This window comes from Episyrphus balteatus, chromosome 1 (genome assembly GCF_945859705.1).
Source record: "Episyrphus balteatus chromosome 1, idEpiBalt1.1, whole genome shotgun sequence".
NCBI classification, from domain to species: domain Eukaryota; kingdom Metazoa; phylum Arthropoda; class Insecta; order Diptera; family Syrphidae; genus Episyrphus; species Episyrphus balteatus.
The window spans coordinates 172,005,995-172,019,554 of NC_079134.1; the positions used below are offsets into that span (position 1 = coordinate 172,005,995).

General features: G+C 32.1%; 1 protein-coding gene across 1 annotated transcript; it reads left to right on the plus strand.

Moving 5' to 3' along the window:
- Positions 1-64: 64 nt before the first annotated feature.
- Positions 65-9,362, plus strand: LOC129905589 (myotubularin-related protein 10-B). The gene is made up of 9 exons (XM_055981104.1): positions 65-603; positions 4,150-4,210; positions 4,274-4,416; positions 4,492-4,653; positions 4,838-4,962; positions 7,420-7,648; positions 7,712-8,416; positions 8,478-8,702; positions 8,759-9,362. Exons 1-9 carry the CDS (start codon positions 544-546, stop codon positions 9,275-9,277), a joined length of 2,229 nt encoding a protein of 742 aa, XP_055837079.1. The 5' UTR covers positions 65-543; the 3' UTR covers positions 9,278-9,362.
- The last annotated feature ends 4,198 nt before the right edge of the window (positions 9,363-13,560 follow it).

Sequence of the window (13,560 nt, forward strand, 5' to 3'; positions counted from 1 at the left end):
CATTTTGCGCAACTGTCACTATCTGTCATTCTACACTCTGACATTTCCATTGTCATTTTTTTTTTAGCTCTCCCAGTACATCCATCCGCATAGGTATTTTTTTTCCTCAGACAATGGGTGCAGTTTCCTTTTTATAAATTTAATTTTCTTTTTAATTATCTTATTGAAAAAAATAAAGCCATTATGCTTATAAGATCATTTATCTTTTAAAATATATTTACGAAATATATTATTCACCATCCAATTATACATCTCGCAGTAATCTACAAAATCTACAATGACAAATTGAGAACCAACAAAAAAAAAAAACATAAAAAGTGTTTTCGTGTCGCGGGTAGCAGCAAATTTTTTAATAAAAAAGAATTTGTTTTTTTTTTTACAACTTTTTGTTTGTGTTCGTTGCTGTTTTAGGGGCAGACGAAATATAAAAAAAAAACTGTCTCCAGTAAATAAATACTCAAAACTTATTTTGTTTTTATTTGAATTCCACCCCCACGGTTAGTTACAAAAAACAGCTTCAAAATTGAGAAGATAAGGGCAACAATGACCGGGACACCGGCCAAACAAAAGTACACCTTCACTAGTTATGTTAACTCTTCAAAGGTAAGTCTATAGTTTCCCATTGTTTCATTTTCATCTCGATAAGCCGTATAATCTATCTCCCGTGCCCTCATTTTTATAATGAGAATACATTCTTTCCTATTAGTTAATGGTGTTGATATTATAATTGATTGCTTCCGCATCCCCTTTTTTGTGTGTGTCATATTTTTGTGGTTGCTGCTGCTTATGCAAATGGGGATATTTTCTATTTGATTTGAACTACTATTGACCACATTTTTTCCCTCACTTCAATATTGTCAAATCTTTTCTAGCTAGAAACAAGAAGAATTATGCATTCTTTGTTGATTTCAAATCCAGCCTTTGATTTGCTGAATACGAACGTTTTTTATAAGCTTTCGCATTTGGGTATATCTAGTATATTCATTCACATCTTAAAAGAAATGTATCTCAACTCACAAGCAGCTGTCTGGGATGGCTCTTATTACTCAAAATGGTTCTCAAAAGATATAATGGTGTCAAACAAGGGTGTCTACCCAGTGTACTCTTGTTCGCAATCTTCATTAATGTCATAGTAGCTTACCTTCCTGGAGGAATTCGGATTTCTGGTATAATAATCAATGCGCTAATATGCCAATGATTTGGTTACTAGCCGAATCACACGATGTTCTTCAACTTTTAACCGTCTGTCGGACTATTGCTGTAAATGGGACCTTCTTATTAACACCAACAAATTCAAAGTCATGGTATTTTCAAGATCTGCCAGCAGTCAGAGCCGATATAATTGGTCCTTTACAATTACTTAGGAGTGAAACTTGACTTTAATGAACACTTATAGCGTTTTCGTTTGGTAATTCTTAGAACGGTCCCGGACTGTCCGATTCGGAATGCCAAACGAACAAACTTCGATTCTTCTTTTTGATTCTGAAGTTTGGGTTTCTTTGTATTTGTGAAATGCAAATAAATGCGAACGACTGATGAAAGTTTTATTTGTTTATTTCATAAAAAGATATCTTTTATTTTTGTTTTTTTCACTTTATTTCAATATAATTTAAAGTTTGGCATCGTAAAAAATCTCAATTTTCAGAAATGAACAATAAACAATAACATTTCATTACTTTGACGTCCTTAGTGTGAACATGTGTGCGTGATTCTCGTTTTGATTCTACCTTAAAATCCGGAATCGATTTTCTCTTCTTTTCAGAATTAGAACTGTCATTGAGTGCCAAACGAACAGTTTCAGAATCGTTCGGAAGAATTTCGGAGAGTCCCGGACGACCAAACGAAAACGCTATAATAGCGTATTCGTTATTAGTTCCAAAAACAAATTCTTGTCAAAGTACATTGCCGGTCAATAGAATAGGTTCACCGAACCGAAGAAAAACCCTTTTTAATGATTCATATTCAAGGATATCCCTTTTTTCAAACTTATTTTAAAAAAAGCTGACTCAAAATAATTAAAACAAAAAAATAATACAATTTATTGCATTGATCCTAAAAAAGACCTTTTTTTTATCGGTCAATAGAATAGGTTCACTTGTCTTATTTGGGAAAATGAGGCGAAAACGACTTATTTGTTAATGTAAAATAGTTCCTCTTGATAAGATTGATTTTATTTTACTGAAATTATATTGAAAAAAAAAAAAAAACTTTTTAACTAACAACTATCTCAAAAACTCCATTAGGTTTCGGTTAGTGAAACTTTATCATGTAATTTAAGTTTACTTTCTTCAGGCTTCTTTTATTGGATTTTTTGATTGTATTTTATTCGAAAATTATTATCTGCACTCATAGAATTCACAAACAATACATTTTCGACCTTTTCCAACTAGTTAAAGGTCCGAAGACTAGAAAGACTATTACAAAAGTGCGATATTTTACTTGTTTTTCTACAGTGAAACTGTTCTGACGGTGTGAAAAGGTCTTTATCCTGCGGCAAAGTCTACCTAAAGGGTCCGAATAAATCACACTCTCAATTCATTTTGAGATTGAATTTGCAATAAAACAAGGCGGTGGAAAATCAAAGCTAGTCCTATCAAAATATGGAATATCGACTATAACCATTATTTCGACCTAATGGTTATAACGTCGCTGCAAAAGCAGTTCGCCCCTTCCTTAATCAAATTAGAAATGATTTAAACCTTCCATGATACACAAACTTTATTTAATTCCTCGGAAAGAACACATGCTGCAAAAATATCTTTTCTAACTCATGTGACACTTTTCGAAATTCAGCCTATATTCGAATACCAACCTATTTCGAATACCAACCAAAGGATAGTGCAGTTTTCTTTTCATTTTTAGGCTGTTTTCCCCTCGTATCATAATTTTATTATAGTTTTTTCGTAGTTTTCTTTTTTTTTTTCTAAAAGAACTGTTAACTACATAGGTTCTACGATTTTTCATCTTTTCTCGATTTAAGCACACACCTTAATTTTGTTCGGTCTACAATTTGATTTTTATTTTTTCTTCGAAACTAAGGAAATTGGACGCCTGGCAAACCTAACATAAACTCCACCAAAAACCCGCCCACTAATATAAATTTCTTTGAACCCAAACTTACTTTAAAAAATCTCTTCCTTGGATTTTACAAGGTGAAACTATTCTTTTGACCAGCAGTGTATGTTGAATGTATCGTGGAGTAATGTGTTCTCTTACGAACGAGTCCGAATTTCCGCAAAATACAAGATTTTTGACTCTATCGTGAAGACTACACTTTGCTATGCTGCCCAAGTATGGGGTATAGACGAGTATGAAGCGGTTCAAAAATTCCACATATTTTCTTTAAAAAAACCCAACCCATGCACTATACATCGAAACAGCACTTGCCAAACTTTTCACCGGTACCTTAAAGTCTCAGGTGGATTTTATTTTAAACTTTTTCGCCACCCAGACCAATGGCTGTCTAAAAAATTGCTGCTTTACAAAGTAAGAAATGATGATTGGTGGATGGCAAAGTTGAAAAATATGGCAAGCAGTTACGATGAGACAGTTTCGATGAAAGGAGTAACTTAACCGATTTAAGGAAACAGAGATATCGAATCATTGGAAAACATGAAAACTCTGTGCGTATTGCCTTTACAGATACATAATGTTTAAAAAAATCAAATAATTTCCAAGACTCCTTAGGTTACAAGGAAATTTCATTAATATTTAAAGCAATATGCAAACTCTTAGGACTTAACGGAACACCTTACAATTCTGCCCCCTATGTAACCTTAAATCGAAAGAAGACTGCTTTCATTTCATGAGCATATTGTCCCATTTTTGCATCACAACGTAGTTTTATACTTTGGAAAAAGAATCCTATTAATGGAAGAAACAATAAAGCTGTTGAACAGAAATGACTGGAAATCTCTCGCCTAATTCTTGAAATATATTTACAACTATAGAATGTTAATTATCACAGAATTTGAATAGTCTAATTTATTTATTATTTTATAAAGAAAAGATACATTTATATAAAATTTGCTAGCCGAGCTGACGGCAAAGCCATTTAAATTTTAATTCTTTGAAAGGAACAAATCAATAAAATGATTTAATTACTTACTTACTTAATTACTATTTGATTTTCTATCTCGTCTCTTTTAGGGCATAAACGGGTGTGAAGATGCCGCAGACCTACAAAGTCTCAAGCCTAAGCTGCTGGCAGGTAAGTTGAATAGAATTCTATTTGTTTGAAAATGAAGATTTAAATGGAATTGATTCCAATTAGACGAATTGGAAGTGGCATCGGCTCCTGTTTATATGTACCCGCCGACAAGTAAAATATCGGATAACAATAAACACGAAGCAATTCTGGGCCTGCTAACGGTGACCAATTTCAAATTGTCATTCATGGCTTTCAATCCCGATGAGGTAAATTCTTCTTAAAGTTTTCTCTGCTGCCACATCATCTAATAAAACGATTGTGTATATATTTTATGAATTTAGCAACAAGGAGCATATCAGGAGAATCTCTTTCTTGGTAAAAACGATGTCACTCTAAACAACATCGATGTTATCTACCAAGTTGTGGACAAGAAGAAAAAGTTATTGCTTGTACCAGAGCAAAAAATAAGTTCGAGAATAGATGCTCTTCACATTATTTGCAAGGTTTGCATCTTTATCATTCATCACATTGAATTGATTTTCACTTTACCCAGTTTTCTGGAAAATAAAAAAAAAAAACCTCATATTCTTCTGTATGAGTTTTTTTTAAATATATTTTTTAACCAAGATGCTACAATATTCTATAAATAACTTTTTGTGTGTGATTTTTCTTCTTTTTTGTTTACAGAACTTTCGTTTATTGAAATTCTCATTTAAGAGTACGGCAAAAGATCAAGGAAAGGTCATTGCATCAGCACTAGCTAGGTTTGCATATCCATCGCGACATGACTTGTCGTTTGCTTTTTGTTACAAGTAAGTTGTGGTTTTTCTTTTTTTTTTTTTAATTGTTTTGTGTAATTTATTGTGATGGTATCAATCTTATAACTTATATGTATTTTTCTTGTAATTTTTGAATCCAACTTGAAGGATTCGAAGGTAAAGTTTTTTGGGTAGAAAAATAGCAGTAGTTAAAAATATAACCTTTACATTTTATTATAACAGCCCTCGTTTTATGAAGGTCCACAGAATTATAGTTGATCCAATAAGCACAATTCCTTAGATAATTCATTATTAAAAATCATCTTGGGTAGTTTGCACATAATTCAATATTATTGAAATAGGTTTTGCTTAAAAATACGCATTTTGGTTTTTGAAACAAATAAGCCACCAAAAATGGTGGCACATAAAGAAATTAGTAAGAAAACATCTCTTTTATACTGATTTAAACGATTTAACATAAAGTAATTTGAAAAAAAAGCATGAATCATAACATTATTCGATACTTAAAATGATGGTCAGAACATCACTATAGGTAATTTAAGAAAGGGCTTACTTTGGTAAAACCAAATCTATCTTCTTCGGCGCTGTTATGATCTCGATGTCGATGCCGAGTTTAGAATAATACCGGCACTCAAAACTCAGAACTTATAAAAAAACTTATAACAAAACTTATAAACACCCAACATTATTTAATGACAAATGATCACATATTTTTCATATCTTTACTAATTTAACCGACCTTAATAATAATCTTTTGGGTAGTGCTAATATTAAATCGAGTTTTACACCTGAAGATTGTGATGCTTCTTGTTCAAAAGCTGAGGTAAAACTCAGCGGATTCCAAGGTCGTCTCGAGAAAGCAATGAAAACTCGAGTTTAGCGGAACAAACCGAAAAAGAAAGACTTATTTCTTTTCAATTTTATATTTTATTTAAAAAATATAATTATTCTATAGACAAAAATAAGTGTCTTAAGAGAGCTCAGCAACACCTAAAAGGTGATTGGAAAATCGGTACAAGAGTTCTTTGACATTGGAACATAAGTTGACATCATAAATGTTACTCGTTCGTTAAAGTCTAATGCAGTCGGTGAAGATGGTGTACTCCTTCTGTTTATAACACTTATTATATCTGTGCCTTAAAAGAACCAGCCATCAGTAGTATCTTAATATGTCTATCAAAAGTCTGAGAGAAGTTTCTTCCTAATCAAATGTCATTTGGATCAACAAATTTTATTATCTCCAGTCCACTAGACAGTTTTTCTTCTGCTATAATTTATTGTCAGATTGAATGAAGTTCTATCTTCAATTCACACTTTTTCCTGTATATATGAATAGTAGGCAACTTAAATTGGTTGATGTTGTTATGAATCTTGGATTTAAGATATATAGATCGCTCTCCGTAGCTGACCATATTAACTTTGTAATAAGCCAGATCTTAGTTCCTGAGTGAAGAAATGAGTTGATATCGATTTGAGTACTAACTTAAGAACTAAAACCGGTACTAGAGTTACGACTCTGTAAATCGGCCGTTAGAACACTCAAGAATCATTTTCTAAAATAGATTTTTTTTTATTTCAAACATATTATTAGTTCAGTTTTAAAGCATCGTCGCACATAGAGAGCCACCACGGTTCAAGTTACTTGTTTATTAGGTTTACTTGTTGAGCTCTTCAATTTCACTATTCGAACGCCATTTGAAGTTTGTAGATTGCAAAGTAAGAAAATCTTAACGCGGACCTAAAAACGATGTCTCTGACGTGAATTAGGGTCAGCGTAATGGTACGTTCGTAGGCATAACTGTACTTGCGTGCCATCATATACAGTTTCTGGAGTTGTACTTTAGCTCGTTCCAACTCTTAAGAAGTTAACAAGTGAAGCTTGAACCTTTGATAGTGAAACTCTCTACTTTCTCTAGTTGTTGTTGACAAATATTAATTTGAGATTAGATTAAATGATTGGGTTCCGAGGCTTCTTGTGGCCTTCGTTCTGAAAAACAATTGATTCCATCTCATCTACTAGAAACAATCCTTAATTGAGGGCTAACAAATTCTGTAATTTTATTCCATTTCCGACTTTTCCGACTCTAGCGCTATTGCGAAAACACAAGAGTCGTCCGAAAGCGGTGACTGGCTCCATCATTTATTCATTTACTGAGCTTGAGTCGTGCTCAGGAGCGCTATATCTGTCAGTTTAAGTAACGTGATATTACATATCTGCTCCTCACCAAGCCATCATTTAGAGCCTTAATTCATATGGCACCGGGTAGTTGCCCCTTAGAACTTATAGTTAATTCCTTATACCTTGCTGAACCACCTATGAGCAAAATTAATTCCAGTTAATCATAATCTTCCCTCAATAGTTGAACTCTTTTTAACAAAAATAAATTTACTATCAATATTCCATAGCTGACTAAATTGCTACCCTAATCTTAGAAATATCAAAAAAAAATAAAAAAAAAAAAAACTCTATTTAACGCTGTTTTTATTCAGGGAACATTACTACAACACAGTAAAGTCAACAGTTGCAATGTTTACAAGCCAAAACGATTGGGCAAAAGAACTTATACGTTGCGGTGTCGAAGACTGGCGTGTAGTCACAGCCGAATCGCTACAACAAAATAGTGGTCTTCCAACTCATTTCGTTATACCAAAATGTTACGACATCGAAGACTTCAAGGAACATTATCAATCATTTTGTGATTCCAGAAGTGCTTTTTGGGTATATTACTATTTCCCTATTAACACTAACCAAAAAAACTAATATAATTTCTCATATTTGAAGGTTTACGGCTATGCAGGTGCAGCTTTAGTCCGAATGGGTGAACTCAAACCAGAAATTCAAGATACAACAATAGAAAATATAACCCTCGAGATAATAAGAAAATGTGATCCCGAAAGAAAAGCTCCACACATAATGAATCTTTCCGAACGCCTACCCAGTATACAAGATATTCAACGGGGTTATTTGAAATTCCGACAAATCTGCACACCCGACAGCCCGCGACAGTTTCTAATGCAAGAAACCAAATACCTTACATTTCTGGAAAAATCCGGATGGCTTTTGTATGTCTCACTTTGTCTGAGTAATGCATCCGAAGCTGCCACACAAATGCGACAAAGTACATCAGTTGTGCTGCAAGAAAACAATGCTCGTGATTTATGCTGCGTCATATCAAGTTTAACACAAATTATCCTCGATCCATTCTTTCGAACAATCGATGGATTTCAATCGTTGATTCAGAAGGAATGGGTTGCTTTGGAACATCCCTTCCTCGATCGTTTGGGACATGTTTTCTCCGCTGAATCCGAAAAAGAATCTCCTTTGTTGCTTCTTTTTCTAGATTGTGTGTGGCAGCTATTGCAACAATTTCCCGAAGAATTCGAGTACAGTCAGACGTATTTGACAACAATCTGGGATTCAGCCTTCCTGCCAATATTCGATACATTCCAATTTAATACGGAATATGAACGATTTAAGGCAACATTAGTGAGTTGGATTTTTTTTGTTTATTTCAAAATAAGTTTTTCAATTTGTGTTTTGTTTACAGGATTTGAAATTAGTATTGCGACCGGTATGGGATTGGAGTGAACAATTTGCAGACAAAGATAAGGTATTTTTCACCAATCCCTTCTATCAGAAACGACAAGAAGTTTTGAGTCGGAAGTCTATTGCAATTCCACCAAATGCAATCCGACTGCCGGGATTACAAAAACCCGGCTCCAGAATGACTTTCGATCCAAGTTTGTTTTCTACCCAATCCACTGTTCCAAAGGTAATTCAATTAAGTTTGTCTTTGTTGTTGTTGGCTTATGTAAAAATCCTTTTCAGGATCGGTTTCTCGAACCTCGACACAATATAAGCCATTTGGAAATATGGGAGCAATGCTACTATCGATGGATTCCAATTCTCGAAATTAAATCTGGCGGTTTCCCTCAAATCGAACTCTTCCATAGGCTTTTACTCAATAATATTGGCAAAATGCAACGAGCACTAGAGACACGAGACTTTGATGACCTTCCCGAAAGCGGTTGCTGGACATCCACAACAACAACGAATAGTAGTAGTACATCAACGGCTGCCGCAGCAGCAGCAACAACCAGCAGCAGTAGCGGCGGCAATCAATCAGATGACAACGAAACTGTACAACTAAGAACCAAATCGAATAATACAACACCAACGAACAGTCCAACTCGACTACAAGGTCTACCAACAATCACTTCATTCTTCCCCTTTAGCACATATACCGGAGATTCAACGCAGCTTACCGATATCCTTACAAATAGCAATGAACTTATTATGGAAGGTTCTATAATGGAAAGATTATCTATTGCTCAGTTACCAGATTAAAAAAATAACAACAACAAAAAACTCTAAAAATCCTTTATTTTTTATACCTAAACACGAATTCCAAAAAAAAAAAAAAAAAACAAAATCAGAGCTGAAATTATAAATTATATATTTTCTAAAAAAGCAAAAAAAAAAAAAAAGTATTAATTTTTCTATATTTGGTTGCAATTCGATTTTATTTTATAAACAAATTCGAAGCAAATTTAATTAATTAAAAAAAAAAAAACAACAATTATTTTTTAAGAACATAATTTTAAAAGAAATGAATTTATATAAGAAACAAAATATAAAAAAAAACACAAGCCTTAAAACATTGAGTAGCAATTTTTACTTTTATTTTTGTTTTATTTTGTATAAAAGAAAAAGTATCATATAGAAATAATATATATATATATGTATCTCCTCAGTTTAACTCTACTTACAAACTAATTAGATAGATGATTTTATTAATATTTGTATGTAAACAAAAAAAAAAATATATAAAGTACTATATCAAAGGAGTTTATTCTTTTGCATTTCTTAATATATAATAATAAAAATAAAAAAGTAAAAGTAACAGGTTTATTTTTGAAAAAGAAAAACAAACACAAATTATATCGCCATACAAATAAATAAGCCAACAATTTATTACCCTATCTTTAAAAAAAAAATCACATAAATATGCAAGTTATTTTATTTTTTTTTTATTAATTAATATAATGGCTTAACTACTATTTATACTCACAATAATAATGCACTTTTGTATTTTTTTTCTTCTTTTAATTGAGCACATATTTTATATATTTTTTTTTTTATATAAAAATCTGTTGGTTTTTTGTTTTTGTTTACAAGCGAGTGTTTAGTTTTTTTTTTTTTAATTTTAATTATTATTATTTTTTTTTATATTAGATTCATATACTTAAGCAGAAAAGTTTATTTTTTTTTTTTTAAATACAAAAAAATATATCATTAAAATATAAACATTATTAATAATAAAAATAAAAAAATAGTTATGTGGAAAGAGGAATATAAATAATTTAATTTAAAAAAATTATAAACAAATAAATATTATTTATAAAGAAATAACAAAACAAACAAACAAAAAAACAATGTTACGTACAAGTTTCTCTTCTTCTTATTATAATTATGTATTACTTTAACCCTTATTTATTTGTTACTGTTGAAATAAAAATTTAAAATTTGATTACAAATATTATTTGTTTGTTATTTTGTATTAGGTTAGGTAAATAGGGTATTGCACAGCTAAGCTGCTGCATACACGAGAGCCTATTGGTCCATTGTGATTCCCTTTTATTCAAAAATCGCATTGATGTTCCTAAATTATTTTATCGGTTTACAAGGACTGGCTCAATTACGAACCATCCTTTACTTTCAATGAATTTTCTCATGTTAGCCATTGGGACCTGCCCTAAATGGTCTAGTTCTCCCACGAACCTATTTCCGAAATATAGGAGTCGGTTTGTTTGGAGGTTTGGACATTCGCAGAGCAGGTGTTTAATGGATTCTATTTCCTCTTCATTTTGTCAGCTTCTGCAGAAATCAGGTGCAAATACGCCCATTCTAATAGCCATTGTACCAATTTCACAATGACCCGTTAGTAACCCTATCAAGACTCTAATATTCTTTTTGCTCAGGGATAAAATATACAGATGCTTTTGCGTTGATTTTGATCCATAAACTTTTTGTATTAAATGGATTTCCAAAGTTTTGTTTTACTGACACTGCCTCCGAATGTACTTTATTTTAAATATGGACTTCATTCATAATGCTGGTAAAAATTCCGACGTAAGTATAAATTCAGGGGCCCTATTTTGTAAAACAATTATCGTTGAAACTACTTCGTTTTCGTTGAAATGAGACTACGTATTACGATAATCGTTTTACTTCAACGATACTCGTTAATCTTTACGACTGCCATTTACCTATCGTTTAACTCTCGTTTTCGTTTAGCTGTCATAATATTATTGCGTTTGCTGGTAGAATTCATGTGAGCCTCAAAAAAATATTTTTTTTTGTTTTGTTTGGCCAAACGACTTCCTCGTTTTACATTATCGCTCTTCGTCCTGACTATCGTTTACTTCAGTATCGTTAACTTGCCGCTCGTTTCGTTTTACGTAATAGACCCCCAGTGGTGGAAAACTAAATAGCAACTCTTACAAAATTTTATATCAATCCTCAAATATTTTGTAAGAAACTAAAATTGAATCGCACGCCTCTGTTACATCTGTGAGTGGATAATAGAACCTTTTTTGCCCCAATATAAAGCACAAGACAAATTGTCGTCTGTAAAGTCTGCTAATTCACATGGAAATGTAAATTGCATCAATTTAATGGCCAACGCACAAACATTTTTCAGACCGTTGTTTATCATGTCTTACTAAATTTAGGGTGCTAATTCCGAAAACAACATTAGTTTTTTTTTTCTAGTAGCTCTAGTTTTTAAATTATTCATACATGAAAAGGCATAGAAATTCATATAATTTTTTTTTTAGTAAATTTTTTTTTTTTTTGTATTTTTATTTTACTTACTAAACCGAATAACATTGCATTTGAAATAAATTTTACCAGCAAAACTTTAAAAACGCTTGTAATAGTAAAATCTAAAAATATAGTACGAAATCTTTGCCGCCGGGTACAAAGGGGTTAAGTCATAAATGATAGTTTGCCAGAAAATGCGAAGTTGAGCTAATCGAAGAATTTTTGAGCATTGATCCTCTTATTTTTATAGGAAAGAGTTGTTCTAAATTTATGTTTTTGATACCAAATAAAAGAGAAAAAAGAGGTTATTCTTATTTCATCGAAATTCGAAAAGTGCAATTTTGTGACTTAGCCCCTTTGTACCCGGCGACAAAGAAATTACCCCCAAAATTTGGAAAATGAAAATATCATACAAAATAGAGGTCCTAGAAACCAACCAGTGTGATTTTTGGGCTTTGTGAACCCAAATGCATTAAAATTTAAGCATAACTTTAAAATTAGTACGAAATTAGCCCCAAAATGTGGAAAACTAAAATATTTCAAAAAATAGAGCTGCTCGAAATAAATAAATGTGATTTTTAGGTTTACTGACCTCAAATACACTGAGTTTTATAAACATTTTTTTGGAAAATTTTAATAAACGCTCAAAATAAGGAAAATTTAAAAATTAGTATGAATATTCTCTCGAATATGAAACGTTAAATATTTCAAAAACTAGAGCTAGAAAGAAACCAATATGATTTTTGAGCTAACTGAACCCAAATCTATAAAATTTGATATAAATCATTCTGTAAAATTTTAAAAAGTTGAAAATTGTTGGCCAGTGTTAATATTTCTTTTTATGTTTTATTTAATCTACTTTATTTAAGAAAATTTTAATATTTAATTAGAATTAGCTATAGGAAGGGGTATTCACTGCACTCGTGGGCAAAGGATGCTTATTTTCAGCATGTTTGAAAATGGATGGCATATCCTTGACATTTCCAAGGATTAAGACAGCAAGGACATATGAAAACGCCATACGAAACAAATGACCCGAGAAAACAAAAAAATCTATGGACAGAGCATTGATAGCCGCGAGTAGAAATGATCCATTCTAAACGTCTAGAGCAATAAAATAACAATCTGAAAACGAATTTGGTGCAACGGTAACATCACGAAGAAGCAGGGCTAATGCAAGAAAGAAACATAAAGAAGCGTTTAGGATTCGGAAAAGACCATCTGCAAAAACCTTTACAAATCTAATAGCGTTTTCGTTTGGTAATTCTTAGAACTGGCCGGAACTGTCAGGACCGGAACTGGATGGAATCGGCTAAGGTTATAGTTGATCATCAAAACAAATGTTTTCGATCCACGTAAGAGGTGCGTTCTTATTCAAAGTTGTTTTTAAATCAGGGGTCGAATTACGGCATACGATTACGATCATACGTTATCGTTTAAACTATTGCTGTCTCTATATAATCAGTACAAAAAGAAAGAGACATAAAACGTCAATACGTTAACGAATGATCGTAATCGTATGCCGTAATTCGATCCCTGGCCACTGTGTTTTTCGATTCTGAAGTTTGGGTTTCTTTGTTTTTGTTAAAGTACGGAATCGATTTTCGGGGCGCTCATCATTAGCACTAACTCCATTGAAAAAACAAACCAAATTATTATACACATGTACGTATTTGGTAATCCCAGAGCGAAGAAGAAAAGTTAGATTTTATAAGAAGGTAAACTATATTCTACATTCAAGTTGTTGTTTTCTTTTTCGATGAAATAGCTTTCATAAGCATCAAATTTGTTAAAGATGTTTACAT

What these genes read in the sequence shown, in the direction of transcription:
- LOC129905589 (XM_055981104.1), top strand. Translation starts at nt 544, where the DNA reads ATGACCGGGACACCGGCCAAACAAAAGTACACCTTCACTAGTTATGTT. An exon ending in GTTATGTTAACTCTTCAAAG is followed by an intron (nt 604 to 4,149) that starts GTAAGTCTATAG and finishes CGTCTCTTTTAG; the next exon opens with GGCATAAACGGGTGTGAAGA. An exon ending in ATTCCAGAAGTGCTTTTTGG is followed by an intron (nt 7,649 to 7,711) that starts GTATATTACTAT and finishes TCATATTTGAAG; the next exon opens with GTTTACGGCTATGCAGGTGC.